Source organism: Branchiostoma floridae, chromosome 4 (genome assembly GCF_000003815.2).
Source record: "Branchiostoma floridae strain S238N-H82 chromosome 4, Bfl_VNyyK, whole genome shotgun sequence".
Classification (NCBI taxonomy): domain Eukaryota; kingdom Metazoa; phylum Chordata; class Leptocardii; order Amphioxiformes; family Branchiostomatidae; genus Branchiostoma; species Branchiostoma floridae.
The window spans coordinates 27,572,405-27,598,466 of NC_049982.1; the positions used below are offsets into that span (position 1 = coordinate 27,572,405).

Here is a 26,062-nt window from a genome sequence, read left to right on the forward strand (position 1 = left end):
AAGCACCAGCAATTACCTGGTTGTCCCAAAGCCTCACCGAGAGACCTTCAGAATATCCATAGGCTACCGTGAGCCCAAATGTCTGTAACAGTCTACCTCCAAACATACGCACGGCCCAACGACACCCCTTCAAATACCAGCTTACACTTTATGATGCCCTATTTTACCATGCATGTATAAAGATATAGATTTATCAGTAGTTTAATGTTGTTATCTGTACCGTTGTTATATTTTGTCGTGCCTTTACCTCTTCCCCAATGGACTCAATGAAAAGCAGGCTGCGTGTCGACTTGAGCTTCTCACGAGTAAACAAAAGCCAATCAAAAACACGTTTCGTTTTCTATCGATGGCCATGGTTTGTATACATGTATTGTGACTCAACGGATATGATATTAAAACACCACAATACCGTTCGTACTGGGTGGGCCTATGAGAGTGGGGAAAACGAACATCATTGGAGGAACTGTATCCTGAAAAAATAACAACAACTGCCACAGCAAAGTACAAATAAGAGAACAAACAGACACAGTTTTAGTTTACATTTTCAAGTTGAATGCGATCAATGCGCAGTCTCGTATCTATTACTCAGAAGAAACAAAGAAGAAAGAACCTACGTTAATCCCCGGGGTATCAAACTAACAGTCTTCATTGCCTCTTGAGGCAGAAGTTGGGTTATTTTTTTTTGAGGCTGTACCGTGTGTATGATGTGAGATACAACATGAAGGCGGTGTTTGTAATTTTACTGTTAGTAGTTATAGCAGTTTGTCCAATTGTGGAAGGTCAGTACGTCATGTCTGCTTGGGAGGCAGCAAGCACACTGAACGCATGTTTACCCACTCGCAGTGGAGCTGTAGACATCATCTTTGCTCTCGACCGCTCTGGAAGCGTTGGCCGTTCGAACTACGACAAAATCATCGATTTCGTGAAGGCCGTTTTGAATCACTTCAGCGTTTCACCGACAACGACTCGCGTGGCCGTCGTTTCGTTTGGAACCAGCGCAAGAGTCGAGTTTGATCTTCTTCGGTCGTCGTCGAATGACAACAACAAGTGTGAACTGCTTCGCACCCATCTGCCCAAACTCAGTTACACCGGAGGTGCGACAAACACTGTAGGAGCTCTAAGACTAGCTTTGGCGTTATTGAAGAATCCAGGGGTCCGATCGTACTCAACAAAGGTGGTCTTTACGATTACAGGTGAGCACATATAACAAACGTTTATTGTACGTTGTCTTTGCACGATAGCTATAAAGGACATGTATATGACTTAACATCTTTAGTTTGGGCATTGATGCATTTACGCAAAATATCAGAATGGCAATACGTTTTTGATCTATGAGTTTTAATACATTTTGTACATGGATTTACTGTAGCTTTGTCAATTGGTTGACAATACGTGTGATGTGTGTAACTCAGGTTGAAAATTCATTGTTTTGTTGTTTATTGATAACCTCTGTGACCATATAGTGTTAGAATTGCACTATAAACAATTACTGCCAGATCGGCGACGTTACGTTGTGCTGCGTTTATCTTACATTTCGGTGCCACCCCTTCCCCAATACCATAAAATCTACATAGTTGATAGAAGCAGACATGCTAGATCCTGAAAATGCCTCCGGTCCCATTGAAAAATGAGTTAATAGCTAGCACATTTCTTTTCGAACAAGAGATTAAGATCTCCGAGAAGTATCAAGAGTTTTTGTACACAGTATACAGTACACAGTATACAGTAGAAATATACAGTATCCCGTCGGATGTCAACAAGATCTAGAGTTTTCCCACCGAATGTAACGTAATACACCACCCAATTGTTGACAAGTCAGAAGGTCAAAATGGCGGACGAAGATTGGGTGCCGAACAGTCAACACTGACAACAGTCCACAAAGAGCTTTTAATTGGTTATATTAATTTTATAATATGTGATGATTATTCGACAGACATCAAATTTTTTAAATCTAAAATACAGCATATCGGACGCTCTAAATTTTTTCAAAATATTTCAGTTTGAAACCATCGTCTGTCAACATGATATTCCTTGACATTCCTTGCTGTTTTTTTTTTAAAACAACCCATATCGGTTACTCTGCCAACTAAAGGTGAGATAATGTTACATCCCAATTGTAGCTGCCGAGTGTCTTCTTCCTCTCCGCTATTTGGGGATCCGAACAAGGATTCCCGCAACCATCCGATGCTTTACTATTATGTAATTCATAAGAGCACGTCTCTGTAACTCTCTCGATTCTGCGTTCATAAGTGATTGGTCATCAGTGTTAATACTGAAGAAGGCAGCAGTGGTCGTTGAAAATTTGATCCATGTATCCTTTTGTGTTGGAAGAAAGTTTAGCATTGTACTATGATTACTACCCAAACAGATGAGCTTTAATCATAACATAGCTATCTATGTTTTATCATATAGATGGCTACTGGAATAGAGGCGGAGACCCCGCATACGTCGTTAGGGAGTTACAGAGCAGAGGTGTGATCATGTTCGCATTCGGGATCGGTTCGTGGGGTATCAGCAGTTACAGATTGAGCGCTCTGGGTAACAGGGACAGCGGTAGATACAAGTACGTCTACCTGTGTCTGGATTTCACCGTTCTATCAGAGATAGCCAGGAGGCTAAGAGGAGGTAAGGCAAGATTTTGATTTTTTAATCTTTATGTGTGTGTGTGTGTGTGTGTGTGTGTGTATGTGTCTATGTCTGTGTTTGTGAATCTGCTTGCGCGCGTTTGTTTGTGAGCGTGAGTATATATATACATGTATGTGTGTGTATGTGTGTGTAACTTGAAAGTTCATCTGTGTTGGTAGAAGTCATTATAGAACTAGTATAACTGTAATTTCCAACACAAAAATGAGACTTACCCAAATTTCTGACTGAACCGCACCCGTCTTTGTCAAGGAATGAACAATCCACTGCTGTCGTGACGTCACGATATGCAGATAGAACAGATGACCCAGTAAACAGTGGATCATACGTTGCAGGACGTCTATGGCGCCCACTGTCTCTTGGACATAGAGCCACACTTTTTTCGCTAGAGGGATCAAAGAAGCCATCTACATCAGAGCTTTACAACCATCCCTAAACAGAGACGGTGGGCGCCATAGACCTCCTGCAACCTATGATCCAGTGCCGCTTACTCTAGTTCTATAATATATATATACATATGTATGTTTGCGTTTGTGTGTTTGCGTCTGTGTATAGAAATATTGTGTTGCATGTGTATGAGTTTCCGTTTGCATGTGTGTCACGGTAAGTTTGTGTGCGCGTGTGTGTATGTGTGTGTGCTACCGTGCATGTTTCTTTGTCCTTCACAAAAAGAGGGCCAATTAACACAATTAAGTTCAATACATAGCATCCTTACTATCGTCCGTACCGCAGATTACCACTGGGTTCAATACGTCCCATTTACACGCTGTCCTTCCCGATGTAACCACGGATGTCTGTGTGAAGTGTACGGCGGAAACTACGCCTGTTCGCTGTGTCCGAAGGGGTACTACTGCAACACTTGGAGCTCTATAAGTGAGTAGTGACAATATCAAAATACCGACGCCGAAATGATGTTGTAGTATTGTTAATTTATCATTTATGCAACTATTCTCCAAGTAGAGGTAAGACTCCGGCTGCTTTAAACTTTTTTTATTGTCGTTTTTATCGGGCTTTCTATTTTGTATTGTATCTTGTATTGTCAAAACCTTAGAACTAACTTAGGTTTTGACAATACAAGATAGAAAATTTTTATTTGCTTATTGGTTTGGCTGTTCCGAACACACAGCCATGGCTGCCCAACTAGCCTATGGCTATTACAAAGGGCTAGCCCTGCTGACAAACACATACTAGTAGACAATACATAAAAAGAACATTTATGTACAAGATAAAATACAACACAGAAAGCCTGATAAAAACGACTACAAAAAAACGTTTAAAAATAGCCAGAGTCTAACCTCTGCTTGGAGAGTATTATTCACCCCTATGTTAGCTATCGTGATACTGACAGAAGTCAGCGGATGGCTACCTGAAACGTCTGACCGTTTCTGAAATCATATCCAGTTGCTTGAGTAACTTCTTTTTGGTGCACATTATAATGACACTTGTCTTCTATGTTATTCAATTCTCTTTCAAGCTAATGCTGTTTTCTTTACGTTTTGGAACAATTGTTGATATTCATTTACAGAATGCCCTTTGAACACGTACAAAGATACCGCAGGGCCTGGTTATTGTAAACGCTGCCCTGCGAATTCCGTGACTTCAAGAACAGGGGCCACCAGTAAGGCTGAATGCAAGTGTAGAGTCGGGTACCACCAGGTTGGCAATCCCATCCAGAGTTGTGCACGTAAGAATAACTCAATTTAGATTCATATTTCTCTATAGATATAGAAACATATACTATAACTAGAGATCTATGCATCTATACTATCTATATATAGATATCTATGCATCTATATATAAATATCTATATCTATCTATTTATCTATCCATCTCTCTCTCTTTCTCTCTCTCTCTCTCTATATATATATATGTGTGTGTGTGTGTGTGTTTGTAACTCTCTTTTTCTCTATATCTGTATATAAATATGTATGTACTATATGACGTTATATATATATATATATATAAATGTGTGTGTGTGTGTGTGTGTGTGTGTGTGTGTGTGTGTGTGTGTGTGTAAAGATACAGATTTAAGTTGTTATATATTTTTACAACAAGCAACTAAGTAGTTGTTTGTCACATGGTTTGGCTGGGCTGAAAGAAAACGTAGACGTTCAAATGTATCATTTTCTGATTATACTCAACAGCAAACCATGTTGCATACTTCCATAGTTCGATCTCTCTCTGTTTATTTATTTATTTATTTACTATGTTAAAGGTGTGACTTGCGGTATACCAGTCTATGACTCCACCACTGTTAGCGTTTGGTACACATGGACATGGTGGTGGCTAGGGATTTACTATGGCAACCGGTGTAGCTTGAGGTGTCGGTCAGGTATGTTTTGACAATATTTGTCCGTTGATGGAACAAACCTCCTTAACCGGTAATAAATAAAGCTTTTCATAACATCACATAGAGTAAACATCGACGCATTTATTGTTACCTAATTGATACATGTATGTACAATGCCTACAGTATATTAAAAATTTATTTGCAACTTAAATCATATATTGGCATAATGAATATAGTTTAAAATCATATATTGGCATGATGAATATAGTTTAAAATTGTTCATTTCAAATTTAAATTTTCTCTGTCCAAAGACATGTGTATTAACAGTATAGACCTTTTGAAATAAGTTAAATGTGTACATTTTAGTGTAGATTATGTAAATATATCTATAATTGGTTAATTATAAAATGTAGACTCTTACGATGTATTTCCCAAAGGAAAAGACTTTTAAACGTACAATGTACGTACAATAAAATACATCCACGACGGCTGTGAATAATTGATGGAGGTATAAAATATTGTCTTTTGTGCGTTTTCAGGCTACGAGTATGCCAGAGGAACAACACTCATGACTTGCGGAAGTTATGGCAGATGGAGTGCAACACCGTTGTCATGCACAAGTAAGCATTTTCACAGTAAATGCAGTTCTTATCTTATTTCAGACCACTGTTGATAAGATACCTGAGTCGTTTTATCAGTGATTACATATTATGCAATATAGGAATTGTTTCTTCACCTTGCATTTTTTTCTTTCTTTTTTGTTGTAGTGTATCTTTTTACACTGGGGAGGGATTGCTTAGATTTAACGTGCTTGATGCACCTTCTCGAACACGGGACCCGCTTTATGACCCCTACCTAAAATTGAACCAGGGTTTCCTATGTTATAATTGTTCCTAGTGACATCAATAGTAGTTACATACACGAAGATTTGAAGGTACATTTGAAATAACAAAAACTTCCTTTACAAGTAATGCCCTCTTGAGATATTAATGTATAATGTCTATAACACATCTACCGTTCAATGATTGTCTTTCAGAGGTGACGTGCCCAATCTTGACAGCACCAAGGTATGGCAGCATCAATTCATGTGGCAACAGTTATGGCGACAGTTGCACATTCAGGTGTAACTATGGTTACGGCCTGTCCGGGTCAGCCACAACCACGTGTACCGCAGGGAAATCGTGGTCTCATCCGACTCCAAGATGCAGCAGTAAGTACAACATTGTCGGATAGGGCGTATACTTCCCAAACAAAAAGACTGAATGGAAAATGTTGAGGGTGCATTTGTCAAACCGAAGGTGATGACTTTGAATTGGAATTGCCCCAATTGAGTTGTAAACGCTGCCTTCTCTATCGATTCAGCATGCGTCGGGATCTGCAAATAACTCGATCGTAAATCTAGTACGCTTAACAATTCAGAGCCAGCCATATTGGGTGCTAGATACTAATTATAATCTTGTTAAATTGTGCACCTAAAGTCTTGGACCTAGCGACTGGAAAGGGAATGAATGAATGAATGAATGAATGAATGAATGAATGAATGAATGATTGTCTCGACTCGTTGAAAATGTGTCTGTATTACTTAGGTGCATGCATGAAGTAAGAAAACATTGGCTCTATAAGTCTATAAAGTTCAGCTTTCTTTTTAGGATGATTCATATTCTACGTCATGACCCGGAAACACATTTTTCAGATACAGCTATGTGTTTTGTTTGTAATATCTTTACATCTCGGTAATATTTGGCAATTCTTTCTGCCACAGAGCTTTCGTGCAAGAACATTGAAATTGCAAACCCATCACCTAACGGAGTTCGAGTCTGCCCTGGGTCGTACACTGAAGTCGGTCAGTCCTGCTCAGTGACCTGTAACACCGGTTATCAGCCGAGAAGTCGGCAGGTCACCACATGTGTGGAGGTCAATGGAGTTGCAGCGTGGCAGAACCTTCCACAAGCTTGTCAAGGTGCAGATCCTGATCTTCTTTTATGTGTATTCTAGCTTTACATAGTTACTGGAAGCCAGAATCTATCATAATTACAGATGTAGTATCGGTCTAGTATTCTGAAATGAAAAGATTGGTGACCTTCTATTTATTCAATTTTATAGTCATTGTTGATTTTTTTTCGAAATTTTCTTACATCTTAGTAAAGGTGTCTCCAGTGTTTAAGAATTCTCATATTTAATCAATTATTATGTTACTATAAGTCAACATTTACTGTTATAATTCTTGTCTGATCTGCCGTTATACTATGAAATTATTACTTGTTATCATTATTTATCATAGTTGTATTTTGCTTAGGTAAATTTACAGGGCTATTTTCTTTTTGATGGAGTGGGGGTTTGGGGGATTGGAATTAGCCCTGTGGCTTTTTTCTCATCCAGCTCGTGATCATTTTGTGTTCTGTTTGTTAAATCGTGCACGTGCGAATAAGCCAAAAACTATGACTAACGTGGAATGAGTATATAATAAAATCATCTACATATGCCTTTAAGCTGACAAGTGCATCCCACTGACTGATCCCCTGGGTGGAACAGTGACACCAGTGTTGTGCAAAATATCGCCGGAGTACAACACACACTGTACTTACAGCTGCAACAAACAGTACACTCTACATGGACCTACGGCCAAGACATGCCAGCTTGGTGGGGTGTGGTCCTCAGCTGCCACGAGCATCTGCAGAGGTACATGGTTTATGTTTGTTTGAACCTTCATTTATTCATGAGAAGCTCAAATTGACCTGCAGGCCGCTTTTCATTGAGGTCATAAGGGAGGTAGGGGTCAGATAGATATTGATTAAATCAACAGATATCACAGAGCATTAGTAGAGCGAAAGCTCAGCGTTATTTGTTTAGTAACAAGTATAAGAGTTCAAAATCTACCTATTTATAACGACGAAAGACTTTCATGTTGGCAACAGATTGCGAACATGTGTTGGAGTTAAAAAGCAACCGTGGTGTGCGTACCAACATATGTATCGAAGTCGGTTATTGCCCAAACCTAGACCTTCATTACATGAAATGATCAAACCCAATCTGCTGCATTTTTCTTTTAGATGAGATGGAGCCATCGTTTCTATCTTGCCCCGGTGACATCACAGCTGTGGCCCCATCCCAAAAGACGGAGGCAGCGGTTCTGTGGTCGGTCCCGAAAGCAACAGACAACTCCGGCTTAACACCTACGGTAGATGTAGACATGACGACTTCTGGAGGACCGGTGAACGTTCTTCAACGAACTCCTCCACTATGGATTCCTGAAGGCCGGTACTTTGTCCAGTACACTGCAACTGACAATGCCGGGAATACTGCAACTTGCAACTTCACCATAAACGTTCAAGGTACAGTGCAGGTCCACTATAAATGCATCAGTTACGCATTGCATGCACATGTACATGTGCATATGCAAGTATAATGTATCTGTTAGTTGAAATGGCAAGTTAGTTATTAAATGTACATCAACAACCACAAAGGTAAGGTGAAAACCGCAACACTGGGTAAACGTAAATAAAAGGAAGTTATGATAATGGTGAAATGGTAGCTGCAGAAGACAAAATTTATACAATGACAATGTGTGATGTCAGATGCAACAGATTCTCTATCCTACAAAAGGCCTTTGAGAATCCTTATCATGATGAGTGTGCTTGATCGAGAATAACTCTCACTAGTGTTTCAGATAAATCTCAAGCTGGTTTGCTGGTTTGAAAGTTTACGATTTTCGTTTTTATTTTCATGATCAGTGACAAGGTGCAGCCAACTTGCTCAGCCAGCAAATGGTGCTACTGCCCCAAGTCCGTGTGGTGTTCTTCGTGGCTCCAAGTGCAAGTTCACATGCAATAGAGGATATGAACTTGTAGGTCACGGTGAATCCATCTGCGATGATGATGGTTCGTGGACTAACCCAGTTCCAACATGTGAAGGTAATGTTTTTTTTTCTAGATAAATATAAGTTATTCTTTACCACGTAACAAGAACTGAAGGTCATTTCAAGGTGTGATCCTAAGGCCATTCAAAGGTTACGGATTACATTGTAACTATAAAAGCATCTATTCGCCCTAGGTCAGAAACATCATGATTGAGACCAGCTAAATTGCTCACTATGAGTGAGGACCAACTGACCCAATAGGCGACTCGGGGGTTTCGAAGGCTGCTAGGGAAATTCCCTACCCCAGTTAATCTAAAGTTATGTTTATGTCACGCCAACCTAGAATTGCAGTTGCCATACCGCGTCTACTAAGATGATATCTGAAACTGTTTAAAAAAAAAGGTAGTCTCATAGCCCTTTCGGAGGCCGTTTGTGTGCCTTAGGCACGGTATTGGAAGGTGGAGCCCATTCCTCTCCTTCCACCACCCTAAACGAAGTCAGGTACCCTTTTTTTACACCTGGGTGGAGTCAGAAAAGTCGTTTCAAGTGCCTTTCCCAGGGGCAAAATTGCTGCATGGTTGGTATTCCATGGGATTCGAACCCATGACCTCTGGGTTCTAGTACGAAGACCCTGAATTTTACACCAACACGACGCTACTGAGAAATCTCTTTGAGTTGGAAGTCAAAAAGACGTGGTGCTACACTTCTGGAGACTATTACTCACTACACCTACATTCATGATTAAAATGTCTACGTTTATCTATTGTATGAAATACAACTTCTTGGTTCGTTATGTACAGTTGTGCACTGTTCATCGTTGTCTGTACCTCCCAACGCTACCATGTCCGGGTGCTACGGGACCAGTACGGTGCCGTACGGAAGGGTTTGCTACTTCGACTGCAAGGCCAGATACAGGGTCAAAACAGGGTCACGGTCACGTCAGTGCTTGGCTGACGGATCATGGTCGGGAGATGAACTTGAATGTGAAGGTACTCACTGACATTGACAATGAAATTTCATGAATGCCTATTCATATTTTTCTTATATCTTCTTTAAGATCGTGTAGAGGTTTCCAATGCATCGTAGTTAGATAAAGACATTAGATATCTGTATCTGTATCTATATAGCCCGGGTATAACCACCCTTCGGCGTAACACACCAGCAAATATGTGAGCAAATCTTCCTTTGTTAGATGTGCATTTCTGTTTACATTTTGTGGCATTAACAAAGGTATTAGTACGTATTACGTATAACTACATCTTTATACAATGAAATTGCTCTTCGTGCATATAGACATATGAATGGATTGAAATCCATGTAGTTGACTTGGAAAGTGTAAAACTTTTAAGAATGATATATACCAAGTATTATCAATTAGTCAATGATATGATTTTAATCCTAATTGTGAAAGTGATATCTTGATCACTTATTAGTTGAAGGAATGACAATAAGTACTACTAGCTTGCTATGTAACTCAATATTGACCATTGGTAGATTTGCAGATCTGTAACTCATCATTCTTCTGTTTCAGCGGAAACTTGTTCTGGTCTTACCATTCCACCCAATGGTGACATAAACCCTTCACCTTGTACTTCCGGGTCAACCTATGGTACTGTTTGCTATCTGAGTTGTGAGGCGGGGTACCAGACAATCGGACCAACAGAACAAACATGCAACCGTGGTGGTCTGTGGTCTAATCAAGGCAAACCGACTACTTGTGTTGGTAAGAAGACTTTTACCTCGTTGAATTTTCACAATTGCTTTTGCTTATTATCTAACCTTATATTGTCTTCCTCTCACTTGGTAGTGTTACTAGAAAAGTAGGTCACCATTTGGTTGTGTTTCCATATGCAAATTTAGAGTGAGTAATGTTTGCTCCATGGTAGGGGCATCTCGGTTGGGGTTGCGCCCATCTTTCTGCTGTTGGAGAACATAACACGAGGTCCAAAGTCATATCCAGTTACTTGAGTAACTGCTTTTTTTGCGTATCTTCTTACCCTGGTGTCTTAGTTTCATCGACTTATAGTTGAATAAAGCTTATTTGCTCTCACATCCATCTAAACCTTCCAACGCAGTTTATGAATGATCATACACTTTTGATAATTGTTGCACGATAGGTACCTTCAGTGTGGTCAGGAAGAGGTATACACTGCTCATCGCAGTATAAGTGTTATTACTACAATCATTGTCTTTCTGAATAGTTTAATTGGTCAATTTACAGACGTGCAACCGCCTACCTTCAACAACAGCTGTCCGACAAGCCAAACTCTGTATGCAGACCCGGGGGAGACTACAGCAACAGTCACATGGACCGAACCTACCGCGACAGACAACGCAGGGGATCCACATGTGACCCTCGTTGAAGGAAAAGGACCAGGTACTTTGCTACATTTGCAACTTTACTGTTACTTTTTCTGCAGCGTTCGTAGTGGTGTTTGTAGCCATAGTTGTGTTTTAGCAACACAAGGCCACACTGACTTAATTTTATGGATCACATCCGCGCACGCATTAACTTTTGCCTGAGTGTTTAAAATGTGGCCACATATGATTCAATAGTATCCATGCACTGTAAGTCAGCGATATGTTATGCAGAAGTAAGCATTTAAGTTATATACTATTCAAATAAGGCGATGCCCACACTAACTGGTGATATTGCATGGCAAAAGTATGGAGTCCATTAACCATAGTTTCTACACTGACATACTTTTTTTACATACATTTATAATTGTTCCATACAAATGTGATCAGAACAGCATCTTCAAGAGTCAGGTGGGATTATATAGTTTGCGCACAAAGTAATGAAATATTAATCGTATCATATTCTGAATGAAAATTACCAAATTGGTCTTGCAGGATCTACCTTTGACGAAGGAAAACATTCCATCAGGTACACTGCTGTGGACTCAGCAGGAGGCAACGCCGACTGCTCATTCGAGATTATAGTAAAAGGTAAGCTTCAATATTCAAAGTTATTTGGTGGTAAATACAATTCAACTTCAAATACGCTTAGAATAATGTTGATTTTTGAAACATACAGACTAGGGGTGGGTAAGCCTCCCGAAACGTTAACGGCTGCTGGTGTAATCTGTTCATTTTCGAATCGGTCCAACATCCGGTCCACAGCGACTTTTTTCAAGTCTGTTTTTTTTTCTGGTACCGTTCAATAAGAAAAACAGGTTTTCTACACACCCTAGCTTTCTTTTCGCTTGACTGTGTTTCAGCGGTATATTGCTCCACGTTGAACGCTCCAACTAGTGGCAAAATAACGTGTGACCAAAACGACAGGCGGTATGGGACAACGTGCCAGTTCCAGTGTAACCGGGGGTACCAACTAGTTGGAAATGGCACAGCTTCTTGCGACAAAACTCAAGGCAACGTTGGATTCTGGACATCATCAGCTCCAAGTTGTGAGGGTATGCAGATCCTTTTTATAGAAAAATAATTTTGAACTGATTCGTAATAGTCATACTGCCCCAATGACCCACTAGAAGGTAAAGGGCTGGGTGAAGTGAGATAACTATGATGATAATAGATAGAAATACAAACAGATGAGAATGTTTTGGTCAACAAAATTGGATATCAAATAACACCCCATAGGTAAGTTAAACACAAATAGTTGTCTAAATTTGCGAAGTAAGTATTTCGTTTTGTTGTTTGAAAATAAAACTTTTAAGGCCCATACCTTTTTGACAAATTAAGGTAAATGTTTGAATGATGAACAGTTTGGTAATTTCTATAAAATTGGTATCTTCCTACCGATTCAAATTGAAAATACTGATGTATAAATTTTGCCCCTCCCTTGGAAAATTGATTTTTTGTTTTAATAGTGCATAATGAGTGCATAAAAAGATCATAAAATCATGCTGGATGATGGAGTAAAGGCCCCTCTACTACCAAATTAGGACATTTTCTGTAAGGTGGGTGCAACGAAATCATATTTTTAGGACCTGGCTCTTGTACCAACAGGACAAGCCGATGTCTGACATTAAAGATGTTGTCCTAGTTCAACTGATTTAATTTTTCTTGATATCATATTTGACTATAGCTGTAACATGCCCAAGTCTGGACACCCCTACTCATGGGGTCAAGTCTGGATGCAACAAAGCACAGGAGGACTACAACACTATCTGTACCTTCTACTGCAACAAGGGATACAGACCAAAGATCAGCATTCAACGCACTTGTCAGCAGAATGGGACATGGTCTGGGGTGGATCTAACATGCACAGGTGAGGGTCAATGAAATATTTCGTCCTATTGTAAAACCCTTGTCCTGCTGAGCCCGTTTGTATACGGGATGGACATATTTAACACTTGTCATGCTTAGCTGTATTTTTATGAGTTTGGGGTATTTCTCATGTAAAAGAAGCATACCACTGCAAAGCCCATCGAATTAGGAAGTAAGTCTGCAGCAGCAGCACAGAAAAGGTGACGTTTTACTTATCTAATAAAGCCATCAGCTTTGGGAAGTTAAACTGACCAAAAAGCCAGCAGGACATGGGTATAATAAAACAAACAAAAGTCACAAGCTAGGGGACAGTCATTTTTCCTAGTAGTACATATTACATACATCCAACATCTATCTAATTACCAAATATCATGAAAATCCATCCAGAGGTTTTATAGTTGTATGCTGACCACAAATATCCGTAGACACAGACACAAACAATTATGCCTCCCTTTTTTATTTAGATAATAAACATGCTATTTTTTAACGCTCATGACACTTCAGCTATAGCTGGATACAAGAGATGATAATTATGCTGAATGCAAGCTAACTTACTGCGAGCTAAAGGCTATCTACAGCAGCAGCTATATAGCTATATTTGAATCACGATTTATGAATTTGTAATTGTTATCTGCAGTTGACACATGTACACCCCTGAGCTCAATACAAAATGGCAACATCACCCAAAACGTGTGTACATCGAAGCCAAGCTACAACACCATGTGCACATATTCCTGCGAGGCCGGATATACCTTGACAGGTTCTCGCATCAACAAATGCCTAGAAGAAGGTCAATGGCAGAATAGAGATACTGTGTCCTGCCAAGGTATGCTGTGCATTGTCTTCTTTACAACTGTCAGTAGATAGGGGTTTGGACTAGGGACCCTATCCCACAAGACAGCATTTATCTACAGTAGCTCTTCTACTTTCTCTTCTACTCAACAGAAGCTAATTGACTCAGTTGCATCAACCACGCCTTTACTTTTGACTTACATTTGTTTCCCATTTGGTATCTAAAAGTTGCGTGAATCCTTTGCATAACAATTAATAGGGCACAAACCTGCTTTTAAATAAGATCCCCTCAGTGTTATTGACGAAAAGTACCGGGTTCAACCTTAAACGTTTGACCGTTTTCAAAATGAAGTCCATTTGCTTGAAAAATTTAGCTATCACTTGGATGTCTAGCATTTGTCGATATGTCAGTAGATAGGTTTGGCAAATTGTTTTGGCAAATATGATTTTTATAATATGTGCCTCATTTTCCACACGTATTCACTTTTACTGTTCGCATGGCTCTATCACAAATACACACCTGACATTTACATAACATATTAGAAAGCCTTAGTGTTGATTTGACTAATTTCTTCCGGCAAAAAATCAAATACTATTCCTGATTTGAATGCGATTATTTCAATATCTTGATATTCAAGGGAATTTGAATATCATATCTACGTATCTAAGTACAATGCTAGTCTTTTAAGTATTGATTCTTAAACTTTGAACTGTTGACAGATGTGGCAAAGCCGGTGTTTCACGGATGTCCCGGGGACACCCACGTCACAGCTGACGGGGGAGAGGGAAGTGTCAACGTCACATGGACTACACCAATTGCAACAGATTCAACCGGTGATTTGCACCACAGTTCCGTCCACGTTGACGACTTGTAGCCCCAATCCTGTAGTAATGTCAGCACTTATAAAAGTGTACATTAAAGGAAGAATTAATTGGAAACAATCTACTAATGCGACATCAGAATTCTCAAAGGCACACAAACTTTAGACAATACCAGTGAGCTAGTCTTTTATCTTTTTAATTTCAATTCATAGAAACTCGATAGCAATTTTCTTTGTACATAACCAAGATTAGTGTTTTATTCAGGCGACGTTTCAAAGACTGTATGGCACCTTCCTGAGCACCTTCTGGCACCTACCTGAGTAATGCTGACTATATTAATGCTCTATTGCACACTGTAGCTAGATGTAATGTATTGGTTACTATTAATTTAGCATTCTTTTTAAAGAATTCATGGATTTATTAAAACTCGTTTCTATTAGGTATTGCTCCTACTATTTCGGCGATGGGAGTGAAAACTGTGTTTACCGAGGGTTCACACCATGTGATCTACACTGCTGAAGATGGCGCTGGAAACAGAGCAAAATGCCAGTTTACCGTCATGGTCACAGGTAAGAATGAATAACCAATTTGTTAAAATACTATTCATACATAATCTTTATGCATTGAAGTTTCAGCTAGCGATCAATATGCCCCACATAGTGTAATTGGATAAAGATCTCTACTGTACATTTTTTGCCAAATCGAGCTATTAGTAAAGGTCATAGAAGGCAAAAAATCAAAGTTTTAATGCACAACAGTTGTAGCGGACTACTAGTACAATGGAAGGCAAAGCGTTGTCTAAGATTCCCGGATAGTTACATTAATCTAGTACAATCTATAGTGTCTATGCTATAACATATCGGTAATGTATAAGGTAAATATTTGTTTCCTTCTGAGTTTATAAGCTATAACATGTTATTAGAAGACAAAATGTACAATGTAAGGTAAATAGGTATACATTATGAAACTGCCGGTTATCTACATCAATAAGGAACAATCTACATGTAAACACAATTTTCATGCTACAAAATAGAAGACCAAATGTGCAATGCAAGGTAAAACGCTGTACAGTATGAGACTGCTGGTTATCTACATTAATACAGAACAATCTACATTTGAACACAGTTTGTATGCTACAAAATATTGATAGAAGACGCGGTGAACAAAGTTATGAATATTACTCATTTCAAGAAACCATTTTCACTTGATAGTGCACCGATGTAAAGCCCTTCCACCGCCATCGTTTGGTCAGTTCATCCACACCTGCAACAATTTGGAAGGAAGCAGTTGTAGTATGGAGTGTCACATGGGATATCGTCTCACCGGCTCTGCTACTAGAACCTGCGTCGTGACCAACAACGGTACAACAAGCTACTGGGACGGAGTGGAGACCAAATGCGACAGTAGGTTTACAAAGTAACTTAAGATTTGAAAGTAACTGACATATGTTTACTTATTTTTTTCTTGTTTATTGCTGCTGGACAATATCTATCCCTTTATACACAGCAATGCTTCTGTCTGGTTCATTGCTGATAGACAAATGAGTATAAACTTTATATACATAACGATATTTTTACGTTTATGACCGCATTATTAGCAGCGAAAATTTCCTGCAGTATGAAGTAGAACCAATCAGTGTTGTCCTGAAGAATGTGCCGGACGATCATTGAAACATAGACTGTGATTGTACTTGTACTGTGTCTTATGTACGCCAGAAGAATGCTTTAGTTGTGAGGATATAAAATGTACTGATGTTATCTGATACATTGTCTCTTGGCAGTTTACAGATGCAGCCCTCTGCCCAAGCCTACTCACGGGACCCTAACCCCAACTAGTTGCTCTGGCCAGCCGGTAGCTGGCACACAGTGTAGCTTCCATTGTGAATCTGGTTTCGAGATGCAAAATGGCATCAACACGACACTCTGCAACGCAACAGGCCACTGGTCACCCAGTGTCTCCTCTACACCTTCGTGTAAAGGTTCGTTCTTTCGTTCAGACCGTTGTAGTGCCATAGTGTCATATAGTACAGGGTTTCCGTGCTGTTTCTGTAACTGGGTATTTTTACAGGGATGGGTTGCTAGCTATTCCCCCTTAGATATCCTCGAGGTAGCTCTTTGAACATGAAGCCCCCATTTTACGTACCTTCAGAAGGTGGAGCCCCAACCGAATGCGGCCCATACCGAGATGTCCAATTCTTCAAGACCGGGATCTCCCAGTTACCGACTGCTTGAAACCAGGAGGCTGTGAGACTCCTACCAGTTAAGCTACAGGGTCATCCCTGAATGGCTTAGTGTTGACATGTATGAAGAGTATTTCAAATGCTTCAAATACATCGAAATCAGAAGTTAGTGTCTATCAAGAAGTGTGTAAAGACATATCATGAAGTATCAAAAATCAAATGAACTTGATATATTATTGATTTCAGTGAAATGTTACAAAATATCATGAAATATTATGAAGTATGAAAATCAAAATCAAATCAACTTAATATATTATTACTGTCTGTGTATTGTAGATGTTCAGCCACCAGTCTTCACCAGCTGCCCAAGTGACGTGTATCGAGAGCCAGCAGCAGGGTTAGGGACTGTACTCGTGAATTGGGACAAACCAACAGTTATAGACAACACGGCGGTAAGCATCGCGGTATCACCAAACGGTACAGAGCCGCCCACGGTCTTCTCTGTTGGGACACATATTATAACGTACACTGCAACGGACTCGGCTGGACTGACAGCAACATGCAGTTTCATGGTCAACATCAGAGGTATACTTTTCATTTTCAAGTCATTTAACGTTTTCGACAATGGATAGAATCAATTTTCTGAAGATGTTCTCATTCACAGAAGAACGTGTCGAGTGGATATTATCAGAGCTCAACTACTACTAGTACTTGTTAGTGGTAGTATGATTGAAAATGCTGGTTGGATTGATTGCAACCTTATTAGTGTCGTGTAATACAGAGCAAGTTACACGTGCCAATTACTCATTGCACTAATTACCATCGGGATGGCTCCTGAGGCGTCGCCAAAACTTTAATAGCAAACCACAAAGTTTGCCATGTGTTACATTCTAATTGTCGAAAATTGATTCAACAGACAACGAAAAACCAAACATCACTTGCCCGAATGACGTTGAAGTAAAGACCAGTACCGTGCCCGTTGAAGTCACGTGGGCTCTGCCAGTCGCTGTGGTATGTATCTTTGACATGTGAGATAAAGTGTTGTACTAAATTAGATACTTACATGTAGTGTATGCTATATGAAGTCATGTTGTGTTTAGCTCCTTTCTGGAAGTAGAAGAAGACGAAAAGCCCCCTTTTTATATATGTTATTAGACCTACTTTCTGTATGTCATGTCGGAAAGTTAGTGAAAGCCTTGGTGACATTTTAAACAATTCGTTTTGTTTCTCGTCGTCGTAAAATGAAATGCGTTTCGTCGCCCACAGCGTTTGTCATCTTTACAAATTCTTTCTTATACCGGTAATGTCTTATATTGACGTCTCCCTGCAACTAGGGGTTTAGTACTAAACTCCAGCGTTTCTTATTGCAATGAGCAAGTTGAAACATGAAATGAGCGCAAGTTCTCCTCAGTAACGTTACTCATAAAGTTACTCAAAGATTTTACTTATCAGCGTCTCCATAGCAGAAAGTTCTCTTTTGAGCCGATGAAAGTTTTTTTTTGCAAAACTTGCCTGCTTGGGGTACATATACAAGGACACTGTTGATATGTATTACATTGTATCATTATCACTTTAAATAATCTGTATATATCCATCCATTAGTCAGATATTTACCATTATCAAATCTTTTGTTTGATTCTTTCTGATTGTTGAGGTTGAATCATCAAAGCTATTGATATTACGTATCTTGAATGTAAGTTCATCTGTGATGGTAGTCAACATTATGTTACAATTTTGATACCTTATATCAGTACACATAATAAATTTAGTGCTTGCCAACAAGCTTTCGATCAGTCCTCCGATCCTTATCATGTTGAAATGACCCAAAGCCTAAGTCACACATCCAGACAGAAGGTGTGACGTCAGCAAAGGGTCAAAGGTGTTTGGCAGTCGGTATCGGCCCCCGTCTTGGTTGAGGGAAGGTTGAAGATAACGAATCAATGTGAACCGCTAACAATTCATTATTGCTTTCAGGATAATTCTGAGGAACGGCCAACAGTCACTTCCCTAAGCCACTTTGACCCTGGTGACGACTTCCGGTACGGACCAGAGCTTATAGCGTACGAAGCAACTGACGGGTCCGGAAACCGTGCGACATGTACCTTCAAGGTCTTGGTAAAAGGTAAGTGTTTATATAAATGTATGACAATTCTATGTCTTATATAATTACTTCTTATAACCTTAGACCTTAGTCCGATTAATGTTTGAGTAAGATAAACAAAGTAGTCATTTCGTAGGGTAGACCACGTGAATGTGAACGTAACCATATTTCATTGCAAATGTTACATTTCTAGTTACAAGCTATGATGAGATGTGAGAAACCTTATACCTTGTGGATAACTCTTTTCCATTCTCGTCATCCTACCTATGCAGTTCTTGCTTGTTTTCTAATGACAATGTTTCTAATGAAAAGTAAGTATTAGTAACTTTTACATGACCTGTGCTGTGACATGGAACCACATGACATGATACTTTTATTTCAGCAACTGACTGTCCATCATTAAATGTACCAGCCAATGGCGCTCTTGTGTGCGGCATTTGGTTCTTTGGCACATATTGTAATCCGAACTGCGAGGGAAGCGATGACTTTCCAGCGGGTTACACGCCGTCTACCTACGTCTGCGATACATCAGGGACCTGGCTCACCAGCCTTGATAGAGATGCCCCACCCGCGAGGGTGCCAATACCAGACTGTAGTGGTAAATATGTTCTCCAATATTCTATACTAAAACCTCCTACGCAGGACATCCAACGGCGAAACCGCCTGTTTGGATGTACCCTGCTTTCTCAACCGTCACTCGTAGTTCCCGTGGCCGTCGCCACAAACCAGCTGTCAGCTAATCGCAGTCTATTACCTTTTAGTTTTCGAAAGGGCCCTCGCATGTATAAGGGTAAGCTCATTAATATTTATAAGCAGGGTGGTCAGGTGGTTTCGTCGTTCGTTGTCCCTGCGTAGGAGGATGCTATATTTAAAGTCATGTTAAAACTCGATGAATAACTGATATTGTTGATGGTTATTTTACATCAATATCTATTTTGGCTTGGTCATGGGATCCTAGGACTGTGAGCATTACCCAAATCAAAATGTATAAATAGCTCGTGCCGTAAACGAATTTCGATTGTTACATAAGGAAAACGTAGAACTTTATATGATTATCAAGAACAGAGCCATGTTATATCGAATAAAAAGGCACACATAAGGCAACTTATTTTTCGTATCTTTATTCATAACCAAGACATAACAAACACAGCCGACGTTAAGTTGACTGTCTGTCACCTTCCTCAGTGCAATGCTGGCTGGTACTATTCCACACTGCAGCTAGGTGTCGCTGCTAACAATTCGGTCCCAAACGTAGAGAACTGTCAAGTATGTCACACTTAAGCTGCAGTGTGGAATGGTACCAGAGTACCCCCATGCATTAATTCTTGGTCGGAAGTCCTCCTAGGAGATGGAAACTCCAGATAACAAACCTGCCTCTACTGGGGCCGTCCTACACGTGGTATGCAGTTCTTTTCCCTGTGAGACTTAGTGCGCCAGTAGACGATAGGACGCACTTAAAAAGTCATGTGCAGGCCAGGCAAACGACGAGTTACTGCCTGCCTACCATTGTTTTCCTAGACAGATGGAAAAACTATGTGAAAAACCCAAATAAAGAAATAAAGGATGCCAACAACAACCTGAGGAAGGTGACAGACGGTTATGTTAACATTAGCTGTAATGTTATGACTTCGTTTTGTACAAAGTACCTTGTTATCTAGTGATGTAGTGAGTCGCCAACCTAATGAAATTATTATGGTACTAATCATGATGTATGCGAATTACAGAAACATCACCACCCACCGCAGATAGGCAAGGCTACATCAACTTCTACTACAGCGGGAACTGCAGTGACCCTGCTGTACAGCAGCAAATCAAGATCAGCTTTATCGATGAGGTCACCAAACGATTCTATGTAGTTTGTAGACATGCGCTGATAAGGGACAGAGACAGCGGAGGATGCACCATTAAGCAAGTTTTCGTAAGTATATGCGCAGTAAATTTTTGCAGCCCCTCAAACTAACTCTTATCTCTTACTTTATCTATGTTACTGTATGATATGCGAGAACAAAATTTGGTACTAAATGTTAATTTTGTATAAAGTGTCATCTGTGACAGGAATCGACGTAGAAAAAAAACTTGAAACGCTATTTCCGTACACAATGTAAAGCGCTTACCAACAACCTTTCTTTCTATCAGTCCTCTGATCTTTCTCAAATTAGAATGATTCGAAGATAATGTCACGTGAACTGGGTGGAGTGTGACGTCAAAGGGTCAAAGGGGCCAGGTAGAATTAAATTGACAAATCTTCATTTAGGCCATCGGCCATTTCTCAACAGAGACGGGGCCGATACCAATTGCCAGGCAATTTTGACTCATTGCTGTCTTCACATTATCACTCAGGTCACGTGACATTGGCTTCTGGTCATTTCAAGTTGAGAGGAATCAGCGGAGGAATTGTTTCATTTCTTTTCTATGACCATGTGACACTCTGTCTTTGAAATTAAAATTTTACAACAATATCATTGCTACAAAAGGTCTCCGTTCAGAATCTGTATATTTTGAATTTATACGACGTAGGTGACTTGTGGAACACGTTCGTGGCGTTCGCTTTGGCAATCTCTGTCGAGGATGGTACGGCAGGCCCCCGACGAAGTACGCATTGAATTTACACTCACCGTTGCAGCTGGAAACACAACTGACAACCAGACAGCTTCTGAGTCATTAGAATCCACACTTGCCACAATGGAAAGTCTGTTGGAGAGTCTTCAAAATGCAACTGATTCGGGAGAACTGCAGCTGGAAGTGGACGGGGAAACGTTGGGAGCTGTTCCTAATTCCCTACAAGCAAGCGAGTTGGTGTTGACTTGTCCAACGGGAATGGCGTGGAACAATGACACAAAGAGATGCGGTAAGTCATGATAAGGAGGTTTCGTAGTCACTTTGTGTTTGTGACGATGGGGAATGTGTCCACACTTTCACTATTGGCATCTTAATGATATTAGGCACGTCGACACTAACAGTAGTAGTTGCGATAAAAGTATTCAAAGATTACATGTAGATGCAGGAAGTGGCAGATCAGTGTTGATAAAACTACTCATAAATCAATCGTGACATAGAGTCCATGGATTAGACAGAAAATTCATGTTTATGGTCTGTATATTCATGATTATCTATTTTCAATATATATAAATGCTAGTTTCATATGGCGTTGTAATGAGAGGTTGTGTTTAGGCCTGTTACCAATGATTGCTTTACACCCCCCTCTTCCCATTCATATATCTTACCAGCTAGGTAAATATCTGCGGAGAATCCCCTCGCAGTACCATTCTCAATCGCTCCATACCATGTTGTTTCCAAGAGTGTCCCTTCTTTTAAACTAAACTTATTATGCATATTCTCTATTTCAGTCGGCTGCCCATCAGGCTTTTACTTCGATGAACACAACGACACATGTGTGGACTGCCCTCTTGGCTCGTACCAAGACCAACATAACCAACTGTCTTGCAAGGCGTGCCCAAATGCGACATGGACGGAAGATATTGGCAGCAAAAATGACACCTACTGTAAAGGTGAGTAACTGTTTATACTGCATGGACCTAACTATAAAAGTGTACGACGTATAAGAGGACTTGAACAACTAAGAAGAGGTAAACACACATACTAAAGTATTCATACTGCTATTTATATTATGTGAGAAATAGTTTTTACAATTTTGCTGATGTACACATACCTATCATTAGAATTTGAATTTAGCAAGAAAGCTGCTATTTTATAGAATACTTTATGTACTTTAACCATTATCATATTTATCTCATCATGAAAGTTCATCTGTGTTAGTATATGCCATCATAAACAAAGACTGGAGTTAGCAAAACACTAACTAGAGTTGTAACCCAATCTTTCACTGATTACGTTTGCTAGCCTTTTACAAATGTAGCGGAGAGAGACGGTGAACGACATAGGTTATCTGGCACTTGAAGATTGAGGTTTGGTTTTGTAATTTTCAGTCATCATTTCTAATCTTTCATCTTACCAGAAATCTGCCAGGCAGGGCGGTACTCCTCCTCAGGAGTCCAACCCTGTACAGAGTGCCCTCTTGGAACGTACCAGACAGATATAGGCAGTACATCCTGCCTATCGTGTCCTTCAGCTCAAACTACAAATACTACATCTGCAACGTCTGATTCATTTTGCTTCGGTAGGTATTTTCATACTACTAGAAGTATTGTTTGCTTCTGTTCGATCGTGTTATGACACATATTGGTAACTACATGACAGCTATGTGCTCAACATCCCATTTTAATGGGATAATTGCTGGAAAGAGATGACAAAGATTTGGTTCTTAACTATTTTCTAAAAGATGCAGAGCACCTCGTATCCTGTTAACAGTTGGCTAATATTAGCACATTGTCAGAGAAGCCCTTCAAATTACACAATATAATACACATTGGAATGTAGGCTGAACTGAACTGAACTGATGTAGGCACATTGTCATTGGTATAACAGTTGAAACTTATATTTTGCTTGTCTTCAGGTATATGCAAAGCTGGACATTTCTCCACCAATGGCCTGGCTCCCTGTACACCGTGTCCACTAGGGGAATATCAGCCTACAGAGCAGAGCACATCTTGTCTTCAGTGTCCACTCGGGTACACTACAGCATCAAATGCCTCGGAAAGCAGCACAGACTGTTTCAGTAAGTGCACCAGTGTGCTAATTCGTATCTCATTCTGTCTCAATGTCGTATGTCATTGTCTACTACGCATGTTATAAACTAATGTTGTCAAGATCATGCTATGTTTAAAATATGTTGCAAGCTCCGATTTTTTTATTTCTATTAGCTTTAAAACTTACACCCGGAGCCAATTTTATTGGATCGGCAAGACACTGGATAAGAAAGCTATTTGTACACAGCACACACCAGAGTTTTATTCAAGACGAACTGCTACATGTTACCTTCCTCAGGGCGATTCTGATAGGTAGTGTTACACTGTGCAGGTAGGTGTCGCTGCTAACAGATGCGGCCCCAAACGTAAACTTTCACAAATATTAACACATATCCGTAGAAAGGTGGCCATGCGGTATTTATCATTAGAGGCTTTAGAGGCTTTATTTCGTCCATTAGCAGAGAGATACAAACATGAGGCTCCATACAGCCCTCAAACATTCTGGGTGTCATTCAATACATGACAGTGTAATCAATAATTTTTTTGGACCTTTGGTATTCTTTTAAGGTTAAACTTTAAAATTAGTCACCGATACTATGTATGTAATTTGATATTCATTAATCACAAACATTGTTTCAACCAACAGATATTGATGACTGTGTTTCATCTCCGTGTATCAACAACGGTACTTGCTCGGACAGAATCAACGCGTACCTGTGTCACTGCCTGGACGGATTTGTAGGTATGCTGTGTGTTATATCTGTCAACATGTGATGCCAACGGTTCCAGGCCTTAGGGCGTGGTCACTAAGTTTTGACACTTTGAATGACAAAAATGTACGTCTCCTGCAAAGTTCAATTATCTTGGTGCACAAATTGCATGCTGTTTTGGATCCATATCAGTAAAATCGTACGACGACCGCACGATCTATGTGACGGCGCCCTTAATGTTAAGGCTTCTTAAAGTCCTGTCATAATGATTAAAGTTTTCGTAAGATCGTCGAAGTCGTGCGATCTTAAAGTTATCATATTCTTGAAATAACCGTAAGTGTGCCACACGAATTTTTGCTGTCTTAGTACAGAAAAAGCTATTGGCGCTTGCCTCTGTTACATGCACTGTCTGCTTGAAATCAAAATCGTATGACGAATCAGATGCTTACTTCAAACAGTTTAATTTTATTATTAGGCTGCTTAGATTGAGCTTTAAGCTGCCTTCATTTGGCCTTAGTCCTCACAGCAAGATATGCAATTGTCTGGTCAGTTTTGCTCTTGCTAAATCAGGAATAATATCAAATCAACCATGTTCCTTTTCGCAGGTAACGATTGTGAGACAGATATTGACGAGTGCTCGTCTGGCCCCTGTGTGAATGGATCCTGTACAGACGAGATAGACGGTTACACCTGCGTCTGCTACCTGGGATTTACGGGAGAGGACTGCTCAACAGATATTGACTACTGTGAAGTTAACCCCTGTTCCAACGGGGCACAATGCGTCGATGGTGTTGATTCCTTCAGGTATGTGTAAAGTTATCCTGCCTTGCACTGTGGGCCTTCATTTTCTTTCAGCCCCTTGTAGTGCCATGTGGGAATTTTCCTTACTGTGTCAGTAGAAGGGTATATTTACAGGGATATGCTTCCCTTCCCCTTTAACGTGCTCGAGGTACCTTATTGATTACGGGACTCCATTCTACGTCCCTCCCGAAAGACGGATGCAACCCTAACCGAGATGCCTTACCCAGGATTGAACCGGGGTCTCCCAGTTACCAAGTAATTGGAACCTGAGGAGCTCAACTTTGAGGCTGCTATTAATTGTGCTACAGGAACATCCATATCGTTGACCTTACTATACATATAGTACACTCTGGTATCATACAATGTATGTTACTTCAATTTTGTAGACAGGTCAAAGGCTTTATTTTTTAGTTTTCAAATCTGTACCGTTTGGTTTTGTTGAATAAACGAGCTTATCTACGAAACAAGCATCTTCGAATCGTGAAAAATGAACTGATTGTCATGTAAACAACGAGGAGTAGAGTAACTGCAATGAATTTTCGATACCTCTGAATATGTTTTTATAGGTGTGATTGCCTAAGTGGCTACAGTGGCGTGTTGTGCGACGTAGAAGTAAACGAGTGTGAACCCAGTCCATGTGAAAACAATGCAACCTGTAGTGACCTGGTGGGCAGCTATGTTTGCAACTGCAATCCAGGATATACAGGTAATAAGCAACTACATGCATATCAGAAAACAAAATACTGCATGTATATTCTTTCATACCTTTTGAAACGAAGTTGGAATCCTGCTGTGTACATGGTGATGTGTACATGATGATGCGTACATTGAAATATTGCAATACATAGAGAGCTGACAGTAGTATAAAACGTGGTCCTTCTAACATGTTCGCATAGATTATGCTAATGGTATGAGTTATTCACACCTAAAAGAGAAAACGACAACCATAGAATTACAACCATAAATTATCACTGAACAGAATATATTTTGGTCAGTATTTACTCCCGTTTCATGGTCAAAACAATGCGTGATTT

General features: G+C 40.0%; 3 protein-coding genes across 3 annotated transcripts in view; all 3 read left to right on the forward strand.

The window, feature by feature from the left end:
• Positions 1–739: 739 nt before the first annotated feature.
• LOC118413715 (sushi, von Willebrand factor type A, EGF and pentraxin domain-containing protein 1-like) lies at positions 740–3,524 on the forward strand. Its single transcript, XM_035817244.1, has 3 exons — positions 740–1,193; positions 2,413–2,625; positions 3,376–3,524. The coding sequence occupies exons 1-3, from the start codon at positions 791–793 to the stop codon at positions 3,522–3,524; spliced, it is 765 nt and encodes a 254-aa protein (XP_035673137.1). The 5' UTR covers positions 740–790.
• An 11,551-nt stretch (positions 3,525–15,075) lies between these two features.
• LOC118413716 (sushi repeat-containing protein SRPX2-like) lies at positions 15,076–21,259 on the forward strand. Its single transcript, XM_035817245.1, has 9 exons — positions 15,076–15,199; positions 15,842–16,033; positions 16,411–16,608; positions 17,146–17,394; positions 17,726–17,820; positions 18,784–18,931; positions 19,293–19,508; positions 20,635–20,828; positions 21,251–21,259. Exons 1-9 carry the CDS (start codon positions 15,094–15,096, stop codon positions 21,257–21,259), a joined length of 1,407 nt encoding a protein of 468 aa, XP_035673138.1. The 5' UTR covers positions 15,076–15,093.
• Positions 21,260–21,433: 174 nt separating this feature from the next.
• LOC118413717 (fibropellin-1-like) overlaps positions 21,434–26,062 on the forward strand; it is a 39,890-nt gene continuing 35,261 nt past the window's right edge. Inside the window, exons 1-7 of the mRNA XM_035817246.1 lie at positions 21,434–21,758; positions 22,258–22,419; positions 22,887–23,048; positions 23,385–23,546; positions 24,164–24,259; positions 24,833–25,031; positions 25,595–25,734. Coding sequence (XP_035673139.1) covers positions 21,479–21,758; positions 22,258–22,419; positions 22,887–23,048; positions 23,385–23,546; positions 24,164–24,259; positions 24,833–25,031; positions 25,595–25,734 — 1,201 coding nt within the window. The 5' untranslated portion in view covers positions 21,434–21,478. The remainder of the gene's footprint in view (positions 21,759–22,257; positions 22,420–22,886; positions 23,049–23,384; positions 23,547–24,163; positions 24,260–24,832; positions 25,032–25,594; positions 25,735–26,062) is intronic.

Excerpts from the sequence above, each read along its gene's own strand:
- LOC118413715 (XM_035817244.1), top strand. The coding sequence starts at position 791 with ATGTCTGCTTGGGAGGCAGCAAGCACACTGAACGCATGTTTACCCACT. Across the intron at positions 1,194-2,412 it reads GGTGGTCTTTACGATTACAG|ATGGCTACTGGAATAGAGGC; the intron begins GTGAGCACATAT and ends TTTATCATATAG. Across the intron at positions 2,626-3,375 it reads AGCCAGGAGGCTAAGAGGAG|ATTACCACTGGGTTCAATAC; the intron begins GTAAGGCAAGAT and ends TCCGTACCGCAG.
- LOC118413716 (XM_035817245.1), top strand. The coding sequence starts at position 15,094 with ATGGGAGTGAAAACTGTGTTTACCGAGGGTTCACACCATGTGATCTAC. Across the intron at positions 16,609-17,145 it reads CTCTACACCTTCGTGTAAAG|ATGTTCAGCCACCAGTCTTC; the intron begins GTTCGTTCTTTC and ends TGTGTATTGTAG. Across the intron at positions 17,821-18,783 it reads GGGCTCTGCCAGTCGCTGTG|GATAATTCTGAGGAACGGCC; the intron begins GTATGTATCTTT and ends TATTGCTTTCAG.